At 42.7% G+C, this 20,109-nt stretch overlaps 1 protein-coding gene across 3 annotated transcripts in view; it reads right to left on the bottom strand.

The window, feature by feature from the left end:
• Positions 1 to 20,109, bottom strand: part of DGD2 (digalactosyl diacylglycerol deficient 2) — a 227,703-nt gene that overhangs the window by 102,959 nt on the left and 104,635 nt on the right. For all 3 annotated transcript variants that reach the window (XM_089373268.1, XM_089373269.1, XM_089373267.1), the window contains one exon: positions 12,898 to 13,164. In XM_089373268.1, the coding sequence (XP_089229394.1) occupies positions 12,898 to 13,164 (267 nt within the window). The remainder of the gene's footprint in view (positions 1 to 12,897; positions 13,165 to 20,109) is intronic.

Genomic DNA, 20,109 nt, shown 5'->3' with positions numbered 1-20,109 from the left:
GCTCCAACAAATAAACTCAACCCCAGTAGCTAAATTTGGCCCCAACAAATACACTGGGCGTTGACAAATAAACCTGGCCCAACAAATAAAACTCGGCCCAACAAATAAACTCGACCCCAACAAATACACTGGGCTCCAACAAAGAAACTTGGCCCAACAAATAAACTCGGCCCCAACAAATAAACTGGGCCCAACAAATAAAATCAGCCCCTACAAATACACTGGGCTCCGACAAATATACCTGGCCCAACAAATAAACTCGACCCAACAAATAAACTCAGCCCCAACAAATAAACTGGGCTCCGACTAATGAACTTTGCCCAACAAATAAAATCGGCCCCAACAGTTAAATTTTGCCTCTATAGAATATGAATTCGACCCTCCAATCAACTTGACCAATGAGAGATTATAAGGAGTTCGATGGGCACTTGGAGAATACACTTGTTCAGTTCGATTTTGTTGGGAAATTGATTTCCTGCGTAGCTGTTGTGAGTTGCCGAAAGTGATTCAGTAAAGTCGAAGCAGTGAGAGAGGGGCAAGGATAGAAGAACAAGGGAGAGTTTTTCCAAATCCGGAGAGTGCAAGGTAGAGAAGGCAGAGAGAGGTTCAGAGAGGTAGCACAATGCCACGTAGAGGTAGCGCAGTGCTTCAGAGGGAGTCTGAAATTCTGTTGAGTAGTCGAGATCTAGTGCCGGAAGCCAAGGTGTGAGGCTAGAGGGCCAGAGGGTCAAGTTTCCAGCCAGTAGAAGATTAGAGGAGGAGGTGATGCAGTCCCTAGAGGCTGTGATGCAGAGGCTGCACAAAGGCAGCGTGGGGCTAGCCATCCAGAGCCAGGATCAGATTCGGACCGCCAGGGACAATGTGAGATTTTTCTTACTATCTCTTTGCCAATTTATTCTTTATATCAAATTGCCAGTTTGGGCATCTAATGGTTTGTACTCAGATTACTACTGCATAATAATAAAACCCTCAGTTGCTACACCAGTTTTCCCACATTGGGTTTTTCCGAGGACGTTTGTCCAAAAACAATAGTGTAATTGTGTGTGTGTTTATTTCTCTCTAGTGCAGTGTTTTATTTTGTGTAGGCTGCAGTGTATGTATTTCGATATTTTCTGTAGAAAACTGCAAGTAATTTGTTCAAAGTAATTTAACAAATAGGAGAAATATCATCAGTGCTGCAGTAGCAATCCGGTCACCGATTTTTCACAAATCTCAGTCCCAAATATGATGTGATTTCAACCTCTAATTCGTGGACCACCTCCAACAAGCTACAAAGAGAGAACTCAGTGAAATCAACGTTCATGAACTCATCCTCTTAACTAGAAAATATGGCTCTTTATCTAGATAGAAAATTCGTTCCTGGGATGTTGCAGTGGGTATTTTTGAAATGTGCTCCCAACTGATAGATAACTAATTTGTTGAACTTTTGCGAGGGATTATATCTCAAAACATACACTAGCTAGTAGACTTGATTTGAAGATGCTCTAAAACCAATCTCATTCTCCTTGAATGTGTTGCTATAGGTATAAACCGACTCAGCCTCTTGAGATAAGCTACTACAAGCATAATAGAAATTATTCCAAGAAAAACTGAGGCCTGGATTATGAACAAATCGGTAGCTCTCTGGCTAGGAAGTTGATCTTCTTCTATCTGTAGTTAACACCAAGAAATTCTCCACAAGCACTACTCAACCCCTTTGAAATGAAATGATACCAGGACTCGACAATAGCATTAAATTTACGCTCGGAAAAATGGAGAAATTTCGGCCTTGCACTCTAGACTCGCTCTAGGTATATATACAATGGTATGCCTCCTTCTCACCAGGGAAATCGACCTAGAAATCTGAAGGAACTCGATCAGATTTATAAGCAAAGAGCTGGGTCTTCTCCTTTGTTCGAGCCCACCAAAAATTAGAATAGGAAGCCCGAGCTATATCCACGCTAAGAACTCGTCCCTCTTTCTGACCTCTGAAATTTTAACAATGGAGACCTCTGAGAAAGCTCAACCACGACCTCCACTAATTCGATCACAGACTCTACATGGGTTTGACTTTGAAATCACGACTGGAAGGGTGGCTGGCCATGCTGAGCTACACGACCTCTTCCTTGCACTTTGTCCTTCCTTGCAAATACAAATTTGATGCCGATAATTTCCTTGCAGATAGTAGTTCTTTGTTTCCCAACAACCTTCAGATTACTTGAAGCTCCAATTCGGCTACCTGGAAATTCTTAGGCACATGAATTCTATAGCTTCTGTGACATGAAAACGAGCTCCCTTAGGATAATTAAATTTCAACTCATATGATAATGCCGCTTCCTGCAAATAACTAATTGGCCCTTCAAAAGAATAGAAATATTTATGCCGCTTCCTACAAACAACTAGTCGGCCCTTCAAATGAATAGAAATATTTACGACACCTTAATAAAATGTTACGACCCTTTTCAAAATTAATTTTGGCCCTTTAAAGAAATCAGCGAAACACACATCACTAAATTTTAATTTGTCCCTTTTTAAACAATTGCTTAATATTTTCAAAGGCCCCACTTGGAAATAATATGCCACGACTTCAACTTTGATTTCCAAAGGCCCCACTTGGAAATAATATGCCACGACTTCAACTTTGATTTCCAAAGGCCCCACTTGGAAATATTATGCCACCGCTTTAGCAATTTTGATTAAAATTCACACGCACTTTTTGATTTTAATATGTGTGGCTCAATTTGTCGAATTTTTATTGTCGCTGACATTTACTAAAAAAAATTGTCAACCTCCTTTAGTAGATTCTTTTTTTTTTCTTTTTTTTTGCTTCAAGGACTGGGTTTTTGGCTTCTCCGGCAAACCCTCTAAAAATAATAGTTGCAACTGAACACCTGCAGGTTGAGCCAAGACCAATGCTTTGATACCACTGTCATGTCCCAAATGGGGATTTAAACAGTAGATACCATAAATAAACTTGAACAACAAAATAAACATAAATAAACACACAACCATCAAATAATACCCAAATAGATGTCGATAAAATCACTGAGCCATTTTATTAATCCACTGAAAAGAGTACATCAGCATGAAGGAATAGTGGAACCTGGGCTTGCCAAACAAGCAGAGAAAAAACAAAAGATCTCTGACCCAACTAATGAATGGCTCTGGCAATGATGTTGATGGCTCGGTGAGAAGACGACCCAGTGAGAAGAGTGCTGCAAACCGCTACTGTAAAACTACTCTCTCCAAACTCCAATGAAGCACTGTGAGATTTTTGAGTGAAATCTCCTCAAGAGTGTTGAGTTTTTGTCCAACACCCACTAGCACACCCGAGGGTTTCCGTCCTGGGGTTACCAATGAGGTAGAGAACCGGGTTCTCAATCTCTCATACAACAAGAAATATCAAATCCAAGATATCCTCAAATGGCATCCTCCTCCTCTTTTATAGATCTGATGGACTCCTATTTTATTATTATTTTAATCATGGAGCACTTTTCCCTATTTTATTTCAATTAAAATGTTCTTTTTAATGCGGGAAAAGGGTAAATTGGCCACCATGTCTCCTCAGGTCACTGAAACTCACACCTAACCATCCCATCTTGTAGATATTCTCGTTCTGGTTCCAACGAGCTATTACACTAAGGCGTTTTGTCCTAGGGTTACCAATGAGGTAGAGAACTGAGTTCTCAATCTCTCATACAACAAGAAATATCAAATCCAAGATATCCTCCAATGGCATCCTCCTACTCTTTTATAGATCTGATGGACTCCTATTTTATTATTATTTTAATCATGGAGCACTTTTCCCTGTTTTATTTCAATTAAAATATTCTTTTTAATGTGGGAAAAGGGTAAATTGGCTACCATGTCTTCTCAGGTCACTGAAACTCACACCTAACCATCCCATCTTGTAGATATTCTCGTTCTGGTTCCAACGAGCTATTACACTAAGGCGTTCTGTCAAGTATTCCTCCCAGAATGCCACCTTAAGTGTAATTAATTGAGTCAGGCCCAATAACTCACACCTAACCATCCCATCTTGTAGATATTCTCATTCTGGATCCAACGAGCTATTACACTAAGGCGTTCTATCAAGTATTCCTCCCAGAATGCCACCTTAAGCGTAATTAATTGAGTTAGACCCAATAATAACTCTGTTTTTTGAAAGTTGTCGGAATGCACCGGAAGGAAAGGCAAACTATGCAAATTGTGGAATGTACCAAGTGGATGCCATCGGACCTCATAGAAACTCCTCAAAACCCCTCCAAAAGCCCTTGGGCCCGCTGATGACACCAACCTGCACCTGTGACCTGTCTGCCCCCAACTCTGAAAGTCCATCCTAAACCTGTCTTAAGGAGCACCAAAAAAAGGAACATTAGAGACCTTTGCCCCCTTTTATTTACCCCTTCGATAAAAACACTTTTTCACCTTTTATTTAATAAGTGACTTCTTTATTACTAATTAAAGTCACTTTTATCTCCAAAAAATGCTTAAACTGCCACCATTATCACACCGACCTCCCAAAGCCCCTTTTCATCAATTTGTCTTGTAGAACTTTTCACCCTGATTCCAACGAGTTATTACACTAAGGTGTTTCTCCAAGTAATCAACCTGAAACAACACCTTAAGCGTAAATAGTTAAAATATGCTCATTAATAACACCATTTTACAAAAATCATTGGAACGCAGTGGGACCAAGATCAAACTATGTGAAACTGATCCTGATGATGAAAAATGGCATGTGATCCTAGTCGCCCCCCACAAAACTCCACAAAACCCTCTAAGCCCACCATAAAGAGAGAGTTTTAGCTTTTGAGGTTACTCCAAAAGTGTTTTCACCTTGCTAAGAGAGTGCTAGGTCTCCTAGCCCCTTGGCAATGCTTCATGGACACATAAATTCCTAAGTTTGGATGGATGTTGGAAGTCAATCTGTAATGTCCCTTCCTAAATTATTTTGGAACAAGATTTATTTCTACATTTTGGGGGCCAATTTTGGTGAAGACTAGGCCCATTTGATTTTTGATAGAAGACTGGGGAGTTAGAGGCAAGATACTTTTATATTATTTTGTTTTGTTAATGATATGTGGGGACCACCCACATAAGAAATATGCACTCACTAAGCCAATGACTCAAAATACATGAGGGAAGAAAAGGCGGGAAGAAAGACTCCACGAAAGTTATAAAAGGAAGGAAACACATTTCGTTTGACATTCTTGGCTTATTGAATTTTTTGTTGCTCGAGCTGTTTACCCGGGTCACTTGCTATTTAGCAAGAGTTTTCCAAGCGGAGAAATCACCCTTTATTCGGGGGACTTCGAGTGCCACCCTAGAAAGGTTCATCTAGAGGAGATTTGTAGAGAGATTTCCAGCATTTGTATTCAGTTCTCCCCAGCAGTGTGTATTTCTGGAGGACACAGTAGTGTATCTAGTGTGGCCATTGCAACATTCTACCGAAGGGCTATTGCTTGTCTGGAGAAATAAGGGAAGTATTGGTAGAGTTGATAGCTACCTTTCTACACTGTTTGAGAAGGATTTTGTTGATGTATTGGCAGGCAACGTGCTTCAGCAAATTTGGAGGGCATAGGGCCTTTTGGGGGTCGATTTTGGAAGGTCAAAACCAGGCCAAACCATTTTTGGGGTTTTTGACAATGACCCTAGATATAAATTTGCAGAATTTTCTAAGCAACGGAGGTGGGGTTTTCAGCCGTATCTTTGCAACAAACAATGCAGAATTGTTGGGGACTGCATAGTACCTTTTTGGGGGTCAATTTTGGAAGGTCATAACCAAGACAAACAATTTATGCACCGGAGATGGGGTTTTCAGCCATATCTTTGAAGCAAACATTGGATATTTGTTGGGGCAGTGTAGAGCAACAGTTGGACAATTTCTGGGTTATCATTGCTTCACTTGGGCATTTCTCCGGTTGCCAAAAAAGGCAAGCCCAGGTGTATTCCTTCCATATCTTTGTACTCTTGCACCAGTTATAATAAAATGGCTCAGCTGCTTCCATATTTCTGATTGTTCTGGGAGTTTAATAAATTATTTAAAAAAAAATTGTGGTGTAAATTTGCTATTTGTTTGCATATCACTGTTCTTCCTATTTTGGAACATTACAGTGGCATCAGAGCCATAATCTTGGCTCAGCTTGTGGGAAACCCTTTGTTCTATAACAAGAACAGAATAAAAAGCTAGGAAATCATGGGATCCAAAGAAAGATTAGAATCAAACAACATGGCAGTAAACTTGAATGATGTGATTAGGATGCAACAAATGATGATTGATGTGGGGGAAAAGTTGATTCACTCCGCAATTGACAATCAAGACCATTCTCAATTATACAACAAATCCTCTATGCCTAAAATTATGGGTACTCCATCAAGATGGCAAGACATGATTGTAATTGATGTGGAGTTATTGGAAGCAAATTGGAGGGCATACCAATCGTTGGGTCATGAAATTAAGGCATCCCTCTCTTTTTGGGAGTTCTGTGAACTAAGAGGCATGCACAAACCAATGGGGATTCAGTGGAATTGTGCTAGGATGATGGAAAGTATTAAGGAAGAAGACGAGAGAGTAGTTCAAGGGACCATGGTTAGCAATGAGATAATTGAGCATACACTCGTTGATGAGATGTCATTCGTTGTTGAGGTATCCATTGATGAGGAATCCCGGGTTGTGACCAAGTTCTCAAGTGATAGTAGTGCAACACAGGTTGATGAGGTGTTGGGAGACATGCCCATTGTTGATGAGGAGCCAATAGGTACAGAGGCATCCAGATCTATGACAGAGTTGTCGGACGACAGTCCACTACAATTGACTAGTGCGCATGTCTTACATGTTGGGTTTTCTATGGAGGAGCAGTCGAAGGCTCGTGTAGAGTCCATGATGGATGAGGATGTGCAACCATCCTTTGGGCTAGCCATTGATGAGGGACAACATAGAGAACACACATTGGGATTTCAGCACAGTTCGCTTAAGAGGCACACTAATGGGATCTACAGCGTTGTTAGCCCACCCTTATGCATTGGGTTGAGGTAGGCAGAGTTGTCTAGACATACCAAAGGGGATGACCAGGTTAGCAACACTATTGGGTCACCTTTTCCCTTTGGAGAAAGGGAGACAGAGCTACCTAGTTAGATCTCATGTGTTGACCTGGATAGCGGGATGAGACAATCGGAGTTGCACAAGGTGCAACATCTGCATGTCCGGGTTGTTCTGTGTGCGGGAGTTCGTGCATTTGATCCCTCTCTTAGGGTTGGATGGCAAAGATTCTGAGTTGGTACCCGGTGGAGTGGACTGGACTCATGGAGATGGTCATAGTCTGGAGTAAGGCTCAATGGGAGCTCTCAGACACCGAGGGCATTGGAGACCTAGGTTGGCACTAGGATCCAAGTGGAGCTCTCTATCTGATATCAGACATGCGAGATGGCTATGGCATTGATGAGGTAGTCGACCCAGTGACTAAGCACATACATTCCCTAGCAGAATTCCAGTGGGCATTAGCAGACAGGTACTTTGTGAGTAGGCTCATGGATTGTATTGGCATGTTGGTTGCGCATGGGGTCACAAGATTAGCATTCTCTGGCAGGCGCTGGTTGGAGGAGGTGGCGTGGGTAGGCCACCGGACCAGATATTGTATGGAGACAATGTTCTCCCATTAAGGTTTAGGACTCAGGGATCACAGAGGATCGACACAGAAGAGATATCCCCTCTAGCAGGAGTGGAGTTAGGGTGCTCAAGTCTACCACAACGGACGAGGGGACATGACGCATGTCATGGTGGGGTCAATAGAAGAGTGGCAGACACTTTGGCACATGTGGGATACCATATGTTACAAGGTGGTATGACAATAGGCAGTGGTACACAAGACTGCATAGAGTCAAGTTGTAGCGTCTAATGTTATATAAAGGGATGTGGCCTGATGCATACAGACCCAATTCTAGGCCATAGTGCCCAGTGGTGTGCAGGGCTATGCAGCAAGGAGCCGTGTTCTGTAGAGGAGCATGGAGATGCATGGTGGTATACCACAACATGTCGGTTTACACTGTGGGGTAGGAGGAGTGACTCGCATCACATTGAGGACGTGCAGGGAGTGACAGGTGCAGTGACACAGGCAGGACATAGGATGGTATAGTCGTAGCCAAGGGTATCCAGTGGTGTACAGGGACAGGTTGCGACATACAGTGGCATGTCGAGGAGTGCGGTGGTACTTGGTGGTATGCAGTGACACATGATGCGACGCAACAAGCTCTTGGAGCGTTGCCTCCAAGGAGACTTATGGACAGGGACAGTAGGTGTACCATTGGATGCAACTCACCTAGGATTGATGAGGACATTGTTGAGCATCTAGGGACACCATGTCTAGTGGAGGCAAGGCATCGAGGGGGTTAACAGTAGATCCGAGGCGGAGAGAGAGTCATCCGTAGGATTACTCTTGAGCATTCCGACAGACTCTTGATCATACTCTTTGGGACATACCCACCCATCATCCTCCAGTGTTGCTTATAGTCACAGAGGGTTTGGTTGTTGCCCTTTGACACTCTCCATTCAGGCAACAGGGCATGGGAGGCTCACCCTAGGCAGTTGGATGAGACACTGCGTGTCATGGGACGAGAGGAGACTCTCTAGTTGAGACACTTGGTAGGTGCATGAGTTGACAGTTACAGGCTTAGGGATGGCATGGTTGATTGTCAAGGTAGCATATGTTCCACCTCTAGACTCACACTTTGGGAGGTGACCGAGAGGGAGTTACATGGTTTTTTTTCAGTTTGACAGCTCGAGGTGTTAGGTGAGCATGAGGTGCAGAGGACGGTATTCCTTGTTGGCAAGATGATGCCTAGGCTTCTGGCAGTATCTGAGCACATCATCAAGAGCTGGGTTAGCAGATCTCACTGTGTGATTCGGCAGGCACAAAGCAGATGGATATTTGCAACACCAGTTCTTGATGCTTGGTTCCTACATGTTGGATACCTACAGGAGGTAGACGGGGCACAAAGGGGTCCCAACAACTAGCAGCATATCACAGTGACAAGCAAAGAGGATTGGGGGTTGTGGACCTCCAGTATGGTTATGGGATCCAAGGATCTAGTGGATTGGTGGGATACTACACTCTTCAGTGAGCATGGTCAGGATAACAAGCAGACCGATTTATTCACAGTCGAACACATGGGGGATCACCGAAGCCCTCACCATAGGACGAGGCAAATTGTTGCTCAGGATTAGGGCCGCCCATGGAATGATAGGTGTTGGCATTGTTGAGTCACTTTGGCAAGATTGGCCTAGCCTCAATCATTGCATAGATTATGCTCGAGAGTTATGGGAGAGGAGGCTCTGGTACGAGCATGCTAGGCAGACAGTCATGACTAAAGTGTCGCGATGTCAGCAGGATAGGTTCCTTCTACGACGGGCAGGGGATTCTAGCATAACAGGGTTGAGCAGTTCAGCTACTCATAGAGGTGCGCTAGTTTCTACAAGGGAGGGTCATCTAAATCTTCCATTTGGTTTTAGTGATTCGTTGATGGTGTGGGGAACTTCACCAGTGTGGTAGGGTGATCGACAGGAAGAGATCAGGGGAGGCTCGGGTAGACGAGGGATCAATTCCACCAGGATTGGATTGCATCTTCAGGGGTTTACTCTCGTAGTGCATGAGATGGACTACTCAGAGGGAAATTTCATGGGGAGTTGGGCAGGGTCCTACATTATCATGATGCTCTACTTATTGCTAGTATGCAAAGGGCTTTTGGTACCTGTATTTGGTTGAATAGCAAGTGGATCAGGGTGTGCTTCACATTGATTAGAATGGGTTGGGATCCTGGTATCAAGGGATTCCTTCATGTCGGGATAGTGTTGAGATTGGGGATGACTCAATGGTACATTTGGGACCCTGGTATTTTTGGTGGTTACAGTGGTGATCAACAGTTAGAGAGGGCACTTGTTCAGGCATTGCTTGAGGACAAGCAATTTTTGGCAGGGAGGACTGTAATGTCCTTTCCTAAATTATTTTGGAACAAGATTTATTTCTACATTTTGGGGGCCAATTTTGGTGAAGACAAGGCCCATTTGATTTTTGATAGAAGACTTAGGAGTTAGAGGCAAGTTAATTTTATATTATTTTGTTTTGTTAATGATATGTGGGGACCACCCACATAAGAAATATGCACTCCCTAAGCCAATGATTCGAAATGCATGAGGGAAGAAAAGGCGGGAAGAAAGGCTCCACGAAAGTTATAAAAGGAAGGCAACACACTTCATTTGGCATTCTTGGCTTATTGAATTTGATTATGTTGCTCGAGCTGTTTAGCCGAGTCACTTGCTGTTTAGCAAGAGTTTTCCAAGCGAAGAACTCACCCTTTATTTGAGGGACTTCGAGTGCCACCCTAGAGAGGTTCATCCATTATCATCTGGAGGAGATTTGTAGAGAGATTTCCAGCATTTGTATTCAATTCACCCCAGCAGTGTGTATTTCTAGAGGACGCAATAGTGTATCTAGTGTGGCCATTGCAGCGTTCTACCGGAGTGCTATTGCTTGTATTGGTGGAGTTGATTGCTACCTTTCCAGGCTGTTTGTGGAGGATTTTGCTGGTGTATTGGCAGGCAGTGTGCTTTAGCAGATTTGGAGGGCGTACGGCCTTTTGGGGTTGATTTTGGAAGGTCAAAACCAGGCCAAACCATTAATGGGTTTTTCTTGGTTTTTGACAAGGACCCCAGATATAAATTTGTAGAATTTTCTGAGCACCGGAGGTGGATTTTTCAGTCGTATCTTTGCAACAGACAATGCAGAATTGTTGGGGACTACACAATACCTTTTTGGGGGTCGATTTTGGAACTCAAAACCAAGCCAAACCATTTCTGGGTTTTTGACAAGGACCTCAAAAATAAATTTGCAAAATTTTATGAGCACCGTAGGTGGGGTTTTTAGCCATATCTTTGAAGCAAACATTGCATATTTGTTGGGGCAACGCAGAGCAACAATTGGACAATTTCTGGGTTATCATTGCTTCACCTATGCATTTCTCCTCTTTCCCAAAACGGCAAGCCCAGGTGTATTCCTTCCATAAATTTGTACTCTTGCACCAGTTATAATAAAATGGCTCAGCTGCTTCCATATTTCTGATTGTTCTGGGTGTTTAATAAATTATTTTAAAATTTTATGTGGTGTAAATTTGCTATTTTCTTGCATATCATTGTTCTTCCTATTTTGGAACATTACACAATTAGAGAGTTGGCATGGCACCTTCGTTTAGTAGGTCATTCCTAGTTGACATGATGATTAACCCATTAAGTGCAAACAATGGCAGAGTTAGTTGCTCGAATAGAAGAGGTACCTACTTAGGAGGAGGAACACTAAGCACTTAAAAGAGGGCACTTGACCCTTGGAACTTGGGACTAGGTGATATACACCTTGGAGGTTGGACACTTGACTTGAGGATGCTCGGATTGTGGAGCACACTTCATGGAGGTTGGTGATGAACCCAAACACATGTAGAGGAGCATTGAAGCTTAGTGACCATATTGGAACGCATGAAAGTAGCAATTGGCACATGCGAGGACATGTGACTCACAATTAGCAAAGAAACACCTTGCATGAGAACACTTGAATAGCAAGCCACCATGGAAGAGGTAGTGTTGGACTAACAGCTTGTTGAAGAGTGCATCATCTTATAGGAGAAGTGTTGAGCCCAAGGTGGATCATGCTTGGAGGGAATTTCACTTTGAGAGTGGGATAAGCCCTAGTTTGACACATGTACATTCTTGAATTATAAAGCACTCCATGTGGGGTTGTTTTGTTGGTTACTTGTATGGAACGGTGTCCTTGTTTTATGTTATACTCCCTCACCTTCGCTCTATATATAAAGGGAGGAGAGAACTATTATATTTATTGTCATTGCACCGTATCTTTGTATTTGTCTTGGAGATGTCTTGTAGCAAGTAGGACATTAGGGTTCATGAGGAAACCCTAGGAGAGAAAGAAGTCTTGTAGGAAGCACAACAATAGGGTTCATGAGAAACCCTTAGAGGGAGAGGCCTTGTAGAGAGCAAGACACTAGGGTTCATGAAGAAACCCTAGGATATAGATGCAAGGGTTCATGAGAAAAATCTAGGAGAAGAGAGGGAGAGCGAGGGATGTCTTCGATATTCATGGAAAGATTGTTGTTGTGTGATGTTAGGGTTTTCACTTATGATGCTAGGGTTTCTATTATGCATGTAAACCCTAGAGAAGAACATGATGTTGAAGATGATGATGGTTATTATGGCTCTTGTTTTCGTGCTAGGATTTCTACCGTAGTAAAAAACATGGGGAGTGGAGCTAACACATGCATGAGTTTGAAGCCTTGTTCTTGTGGGATGTCATGTCAGGGAAAGATCGTCGAGAGACTAGATTGATGAGTATTGAGTTGGCAGAAATAAGGGACAATATCCTATATTCTCAGAGGAATTGATGAGAGGCATTCTAGTGGGATGTAGTCACATTCATATTGTAGTTACTTTATCTCCTCGGTACTTCAGTACAAAAGTATTCAGTCCTTTTTGGGTGACTTGGACCAAAATGATCACTCTCCTACAATCCTATATATATTTTCTTGTGTGAGAGTGTTTTTCGCATTGATGTTTTGTGCTTGTAACATCTTGTTTGGCCTCCTCAAACATTGTTCATCAGAAAATAGCAACCGTGCACACAGAAAAACCCTTGGGTAGAAAAACAAGCTATTGAAATGCTATGGCACTGTAATTATTTGTTGTCAATCTATCAGTTGATTTGAGCATGGCATTGTTATAAAAATTCTTAAAGCATCATGCTAAGATATTATTTTGATTGCATTGTTAAAGACAATAATACAGAATAACTCTAAATCATCAAACAATTCAAAACTGAGAACAAGTATTTCAGATAACCAGTGCACAAAAATGATACTCACTTTATTGCAGTATATTCTAACGACCCAATTGTTCACATGCTTTAGAAAGAAAGCTTTCAACTTCCCATTTTTCTCCCTCTTTACGTATTCAAGGTAGTTAGTATGGACAATACCAATAACATACTGAAATTTTTTTGTCCATCTCTTCCCATGATGGTACCAGGTGAGATGTTCTGGTTCCTCAAGAACAGCAATGCCAGCCTCCTTATCTGGGATGAACTTTGTTATGTCTCCACTTGAAAAAATGCTTCGTCCCTCCTTTGAGAACTGCATCGATAGTTGAAAACAAATTGTAGTGTCTTGTTAAGATAAAGGAAAGTAAAAACTGTTTACAGCACTGTGAACATCCAAACAACTAATGGTAGTTATCCTCTAATGCTTTCTGTGAGAACTATCGATATACCATTCAATATACAGAGTTTAATGTAGTTCCATTAGAATCTCAGTAGTGATACTATAGGAATTGCTACATCAAAAAAAAATTAACCCAACTAGAAACCTATTTTTTGTTCATCTCATTCAAGTATTAAGACCATTGAATTATCAGTTTGACTTCAGTAGAAGATGAACTTTTGATATTTCATATTTATACCGATGACAAACTAGCTATCAAAGCACAAAACAGGTAACCACTTACACTTTCTCTTTCTAGTTATGTAATTTATGTACATCAACAGGTTATGAGATAAAATATAGAAAAAGTTCTTGTCATAGTCATATTAATATATTCCAGCAGATAAAAAAGTTGACAGATACACATTGCAGTCACTTACAAGGAACGACCAGATGGGTAAACTAATGTTGCTAAGGCTTGAACCCTTCCCAATTTTCCACACCATGAAATGTTTCCAATGTAGAAACTGGTATAAAACCACTGGGGAACAATCCAGAAATATTTTCCATTGTTTCCTGTATGAAAACTTTGAAGAAAAGTTTCCAAGATGTTTCTCAGCATTTCAAGACATGTCCAACATATGTCCTAGTGTGTCAATGTCTGACATGTGGAATACAGATACACAGGCCCAGAGGATCATGCTCTGTTTCTTAGTTTGTAGCAGATGCTTTAGGCTATCTCCTTGATGCCACTTGGGTGCAAGGGTAAAGCCAAGGTACTCGTGTTTCAGTTGGTGGACAGTAAGCATGGTGCTAATGATTCTACTCTTACCCCAAAAGTCACCCAAAGTTCTCTTGGTGGAATAATGTAATGTCTGGACTCTAGACATGTTTGTTGAGCAACAAGAGCAGTAGTAAGCGAAGAGAATATGCAAGCCTGTATGACTGGAGTCTGGAAAATGGGGCCTACCATACTGCCTTGAAAAGAAAAGGAAGGTTATCCAAAAAAGTCAAATTACAAGATACTTGGGTATTCCCTTTGGAATTGATGTCTATCCAAAAGACTGGTGAGAACGGGTCTTAAACAACTTTGAAAGCAAGCTTCTGAGATGGTCTTACAGAGATATACCATTGGCAGGTAGAATCACTATAGCATATTCCTCTTGCTTCTGTCATTCTCCTTCAGGTCATAGGTAGCATAAAAATTCTTAGATGATTCCTATTAGGAAGACAGAGGGAAGAGAGGCCTTCCACTAGTATCACGGGACACATGTACTTAACCAAGGGATGATGGAGGGGTCATATTTGATTAATATATGTTGAATGCAAAGATAGAGCTGGCAGTAAAATGGATTGTTAGGAAAATCAGTGGGAAGGCATGGTTATCCCTTGAAAATGCACAGTTTATTTTGCATTTTCATGGACCTTTTTATCTAACTAGTTTGGCATGGGATCCTTGGAGTTTAATGGCAATCAGAAGTTAATCAACATAAAAGAAGGAACACCCTTTTAGAAAGGTGCATATGGCACCAAAATTGCACTTCTGCTTGGCCAAAGGCCCACCTAAGGTTAAACACCCTCTTCAAGGAGATGACTAGGTTATGTTTTAGGAAAGAAAGGGTTAGAAATAACCCTAATGAAGGAGCTTCCACATATTTGGAAGCATGTTTCTCCTTTGAGGAGAACTGTTTTTGGGTGAATACACATTATTGGAGGCATATTTCACCTTTTGAGGTTCTTTTGGGTAAAGACACATTGTTTGAGGCCTTTTCTATATATTTGGAGGTGTGTTTCACCTTTGAGGACATGTCACGTCCCTTCCTAAATTAATTTGGAATAAGACTAATTATTGCATTTTGGGGCCAATTTTGGAGATAGTGGGGCCCATTCGATTTTTATTAGGAGATTAGACTTAGGAGAAGTTATTTTGTTGTGGTTAAATTACACATGGAGGCCACCCACACTAGGGAAATACGGACTCCCTAGTTCGGTTTGCATGTAGGCGGTTAAGTTTTGCATGAAGGTTGTTAAGTGAGGGCCCATGATGGAGGTAAAATTAGAGGGAAAAGTGTTCCACGAAATCTAATAAGGAAGGCATCTCTCCTCATTTCATTCATCTTATTGGTATATCGATTTCTCTTTGGCTGCTCGAGTTGCTTAGCTGAGTCACTCTTTGTTTAGCACGAGTTCTTCAAGAGAAGAGCTCACCCTTTCTTCGGGGGACTTTGAGTGCCACACTAGGAAGGTTTTCTTCAGGAGGAGGATCTCATTGTGATTTCCAACAGTGCCATTCACTTCCAGGTGGTGTGTATTACTAGATGACGCAATGAAGAGGAGGCCGAGTTTGTTTGTGGTGTTTTATAGTGGAGTTTGGGTGAGAGATTTTCCAGAGAGGAGGCAACAGAGGATTGTTGGCATTTGGGAGAGTTTGGGAGCTGGTTGGGCTTATTGCTTTGCAGTGTGACTTTCGCACTTCCTAAGCCAGCGCAGAGGCAACACTTGGGGCTCACATGGTGGGTAGAGTATTAGTCCTTGGGGATGAGCTTTGTCGTGGAGGTTAGAGGAAATACTTGGAGGAGGATTTTGTGACCATTCCTTGCAAGCTGTATTCTTGGAGCAGTTTGGAGGGCGTAGGCCATAGAGGAGGCCGAATTTGGGAGGTTGGATTCAGGCCAAACCCTTTCTGGGTTTTTGTGGGTTTTGGCCAAGGAGCTTGGGGTTGAAGTTTCATCATTTTCTGAGCACCAGAGATGGGGTTTCTTGCAATTCCTTTCCAGCCAGCAGTGCAGTTACTGGGAGACAATGCAAAGAATTAGAGGAGCAATCATTTTCCAGCATTGAGATTATTGTTTGACACCTGGGTTCTATCAAGCTTGCCCTTGACACAAGCCCAGGTGCATTTTCCATACTATTGTGCTTGCTCCTTTCCATTAATAAAATGGCTCAACTGGTTCTCATTTCTGATGTGTATTGAGTATTTGCTGATCGTTTTATTTTTTTGTGTATAAATTGCATTTGCTTTTGCATATCACTGTTTGTTGAAGTTTGGAACATTACAGTGGTATTAGAGCAGCCCAGTTGTGGGTAACCAGTAAGATCATGGAAGATTCGGGTATGTAGGTAGAGTGACGGGTGAAACCATAGACAAACCCATGGCTCAAGAGAAATTCAATGTGCAGAAATTATCAGGTGGAAACCATTGGGACAATGAGAGGTTGGCCCAGTTGAGGAGGGTGACAGACCAAACCCATCATCATCCTTACAGCAGAGACGCTAGAGGTACATAGACCGTGGGCGTGCAACCATCTACACCATGTGGGGTTGATCGACAGACTTAAGACACCAGATCTCCTCGAAAGGAGCAGACAAGACGAGAACAATTAAAGGGTGAGACTAGGAGGCACTTATGTTGGTGGAGACCTGGCTTTAGATATGAGGGGTCTAAGGAGGAGATTGAGCATGAGACAGTGGACACGCGGGAGTGTGAGGAGCACATTGGCATAACCAGTGTGGCACAGGAGTCACCATTGTTGGAGGCCTCTTTGATAGCATCGGTTGACACCTTGGGGGAGAGAATAGAGCATACACCCATAGGGCCATCCATTGATGAGGTGCCAAGAGACACAGACATGTCCACCGTTGAGGAGGTGACATCCATTGTTGAGGTATCCATTGATGAGGTATCCGGGGTCATGACCGAGTTTTCAGGTGATAGCAGCGCACGACAGGATGATGAGGTGCCAAGAGACATCACCACCCTTGATGAGGAACCGATAGGTACAAAGGCACCCAGATCTACGACAGAGTTGCAGGATGAGAGTCACCTACAACAATATGGAGAGCACATAGAGGGGCGTGAGCTAGTCATGGAGGGGCAGTTTGTGACTCATGTTGATCCCATGATGCAGGAGGACGAGCAGTCTTCTTTGGCGCCAAGCACTAACTTAGAGCAGATAAATGCACAGACCGTCAACAGATTTGTAGTACTTCCAGATAGTTGCTCTCTCTTGGCTTATATAGATGGGGCTTGCGACATTGCTAGACTACCTTTGCACCATGGAGAGAGAGATGTAGAGACCCCCCAACAAATTTTATGTGTTGACCTTTAGGATGGTGAATTAAGGCGACATGAGTTGCGCAGTGGGCTAGACTCATGGAGATGGTCGTAATCCGGAGTGAAGCTCAGTGGGAGCTCTCAGACATCGAGGGTACTAGAGGCCCAGGTTGGCATTGGGATCCAGGCGGGGCTTCTTATTCGATATCAGACATGCAGGATGGCTATGGCATTGATGAGGTAGTCAACCCAGTGCCTGAGTGCACGCATTCCTTAGGGGAGTTCCTGCATCAATGTAGCATACTAAGATATCAATGCAGGATGGCTATGGTTTAGGGATGGCATGGTTGATTGTCAATGTAGCATATGTTCCACCCCTAGGCTCACACTTGGGGAGGTGATCGAGAGGGAGTTCATGGTGCTTTTTCAGTTGGGTAGCTCGAGGCGCTAGGTGAGCATTGTGAAAATTCCTCATCTGGAATCCCTACTGCAGTAACTGATGATATTACTCCTATTTGTTAAATTCCTTTAAACAAATTACTTGCAGTTTCCTACAGCAAATATCGTAATACATACACTACAGCCTTCACTTAATTAAATATTATGCGGAAACAAGAGACTGGGCAAGAAAGAAAATACAACACAAATGACACCGTTATTTTTGGACAAATGTCCCTGAAAAAACCCAATACAAGAAAATCAGTTCAACAGATCTAAGGGGTTTATTATTATACAGGAGAAAATTTGAGTACAATTCTTGGATGCTCAACTAGCAATTCGATACATAGAGAAACTAGACAAAATGAATGGTGAAATGATCTCACCCTGTCACTGGAAAAATCTGAGACTGATCACGCTAAACAAGAGCCTCTGCGTAGCCTCTACGCAGAACTGCGTCACTCCCACACAGTTCCTACATCACCCTTGCTAGGTATCATGCTGCTCCTTCTATGGACCCTTTGCTGGTTGGAAAATTCGAATCTCTGCCTCCTGGTCTCACACACTGACTCCCGACTACTGAAACTCGATTTCCTCGGTAGGAATTTGATTTCCCTCTAAGGCTTGTGGTGCTATTGCGTCAGCTCTGTGTGGGCCAACGTCTGCCTCTTTCTGGACGTCTTTTTGCCCTCTCTTTGCCTCATACTCTCCGACCCAGGAAACCTTCCTTCTTTCGGATACTCACTGCCTCTCTCTACAAGAAAACTCCTTGATCAAAATTTCCTCCTGAGAACTTCTAACTTCAGAAATTCAATCTCTTGATCTCTCGGTGTGTTTTCCAAATGACCCTTAAGCTCCCTTAAATAATCTTCTCGTTGACATTCAACAGCCCAGATTAAAAGTTAATCAATGGCTAAGATCATTTTAGCTTGATCTTCGTCTTCTTCCAGAAGTTACACCCACAATTAGCTTAATACCCATTAATATTTTTAATTTCCTAAGTTTAGACTTGGGGTCCCATTAAAAAATATTAATTATTTTAATAAAATCGTCTCTGGGTGGAATTTACCAAAACGCTTTATGGGTTCTTTGGAATACATGTGCCCAATCCTCCCTGCAAAATTTGAGGCTTAGAGTACATCCAATGCTACCCCAAATCAACACTCCCTCTTAGTGAGGAATGTGCTCTAGCCATATACACTACTGCACACTGCTCTGACTCTGAAGCATCATCCTCTACGTTGCTGATGTCTGACATGTTGTCCACCAACTACTGCGCTGCTGCTATAACTGTATTGCTGCTGACACTACCACTGTCAACACTGCATTGGTACTACAACTCCCTCTCAAGCGTTGCATTTGTGTTGCTGCTAGCACTGCCACTGCACTGCATACTGTTGCTGCTACTTTATCAGCAACGAAAAAACATCCAAAATTACTGAACTCACTGTGTTCAGTATGATACCACGTGAATGTTGAAGCCTAACTGCTGCTAGTCTTTACACTGACCCTCTGAATATACCGCGTTGCTGCTAACCTTTGTTCTGTGCCATCTACACTATTGTCAACTTTGCTCTGCGCTGCTCAGACTCTACAGCTCCTAGTCACTGCAACTGTCTTTCCAACACTCCTCGGCACCATCGAACACTAGTCCATCTTATTACTCCTGATCTGGGCTCCCGTAGCAAGGTATTGATCCTAGAGGTGGGCTCCTCAAGGATCCTGCCCATCTGTAGCTCTTTCAAACTACAACTCCAAATTAGCCCACCTCCCTCCTGGAGGTATCTTGATTGTCATGGCAAACTCTTCTTCCTCGATCTTCATGGGTGCAACCTTTGCATTGTGCTTCTCATCCTTGTCCTTCTTCTTGAGAGGACACTGAGTAGCGTAGTGACCCATCTGACCACACTTGAAACACTTTATCTTCAAGACATCCTTCTTACATCTCCACTGCTCCTGTTGTCCCTTTGATGCAAGGGCTGCATTATCCTCCTCCTCCTTGGGCTTCGACCCACTGCTGCTTCTACTTCCATCAAGTTTGACCTTGGCTAAGTCTCCCCTCAGCTCCTCTTGTTTTAGAGCTGCCCACATCTCATCCCAATTCGGCAATGCTGCCTTGCCCAGGATACTCTGGACAAAGACTTGCCACTCATTTGAGACAAAATTGAGGGCAAGTCTAACAAACTCTGAATCCTGAGTTGTATGCCTCGCAACAGACAACTCATCACAGGTTTCCTTCAGCTTCGTGAGGAATGATCAACACGCTCTCCCTTCTACATCTGAGCAGATCTCAACTTCTGCTCCAAGTACATCTTTCACTGCTCAGAAGATCCCTGATATAACGTAGCCAAGGCATCCCACATCTCCTTAGCAATCCCTCTGCTAGT

Source organism: Pinus tabuliformis, chromosome 8, assembly GCF_031772625.1.
Source record: "Pinus tabuliformis cultivar Carrire ecotype Pingquan chromosome 8, CPIR1, whole genome shotgun sequence".
In the NCBI taxonomy this organism is placed as follows: Eukaryota; Viridiplantae; Streptophyta; class Pinopsida; order Pinales; family Pinaceae; genus Pinus; species Pinus tabuliformis.
The sequence above is the reverse complement of the archived record's forward strand: the minus strand, read 5'-3'. Positions and strand labels throughout refer to the sequence as shown.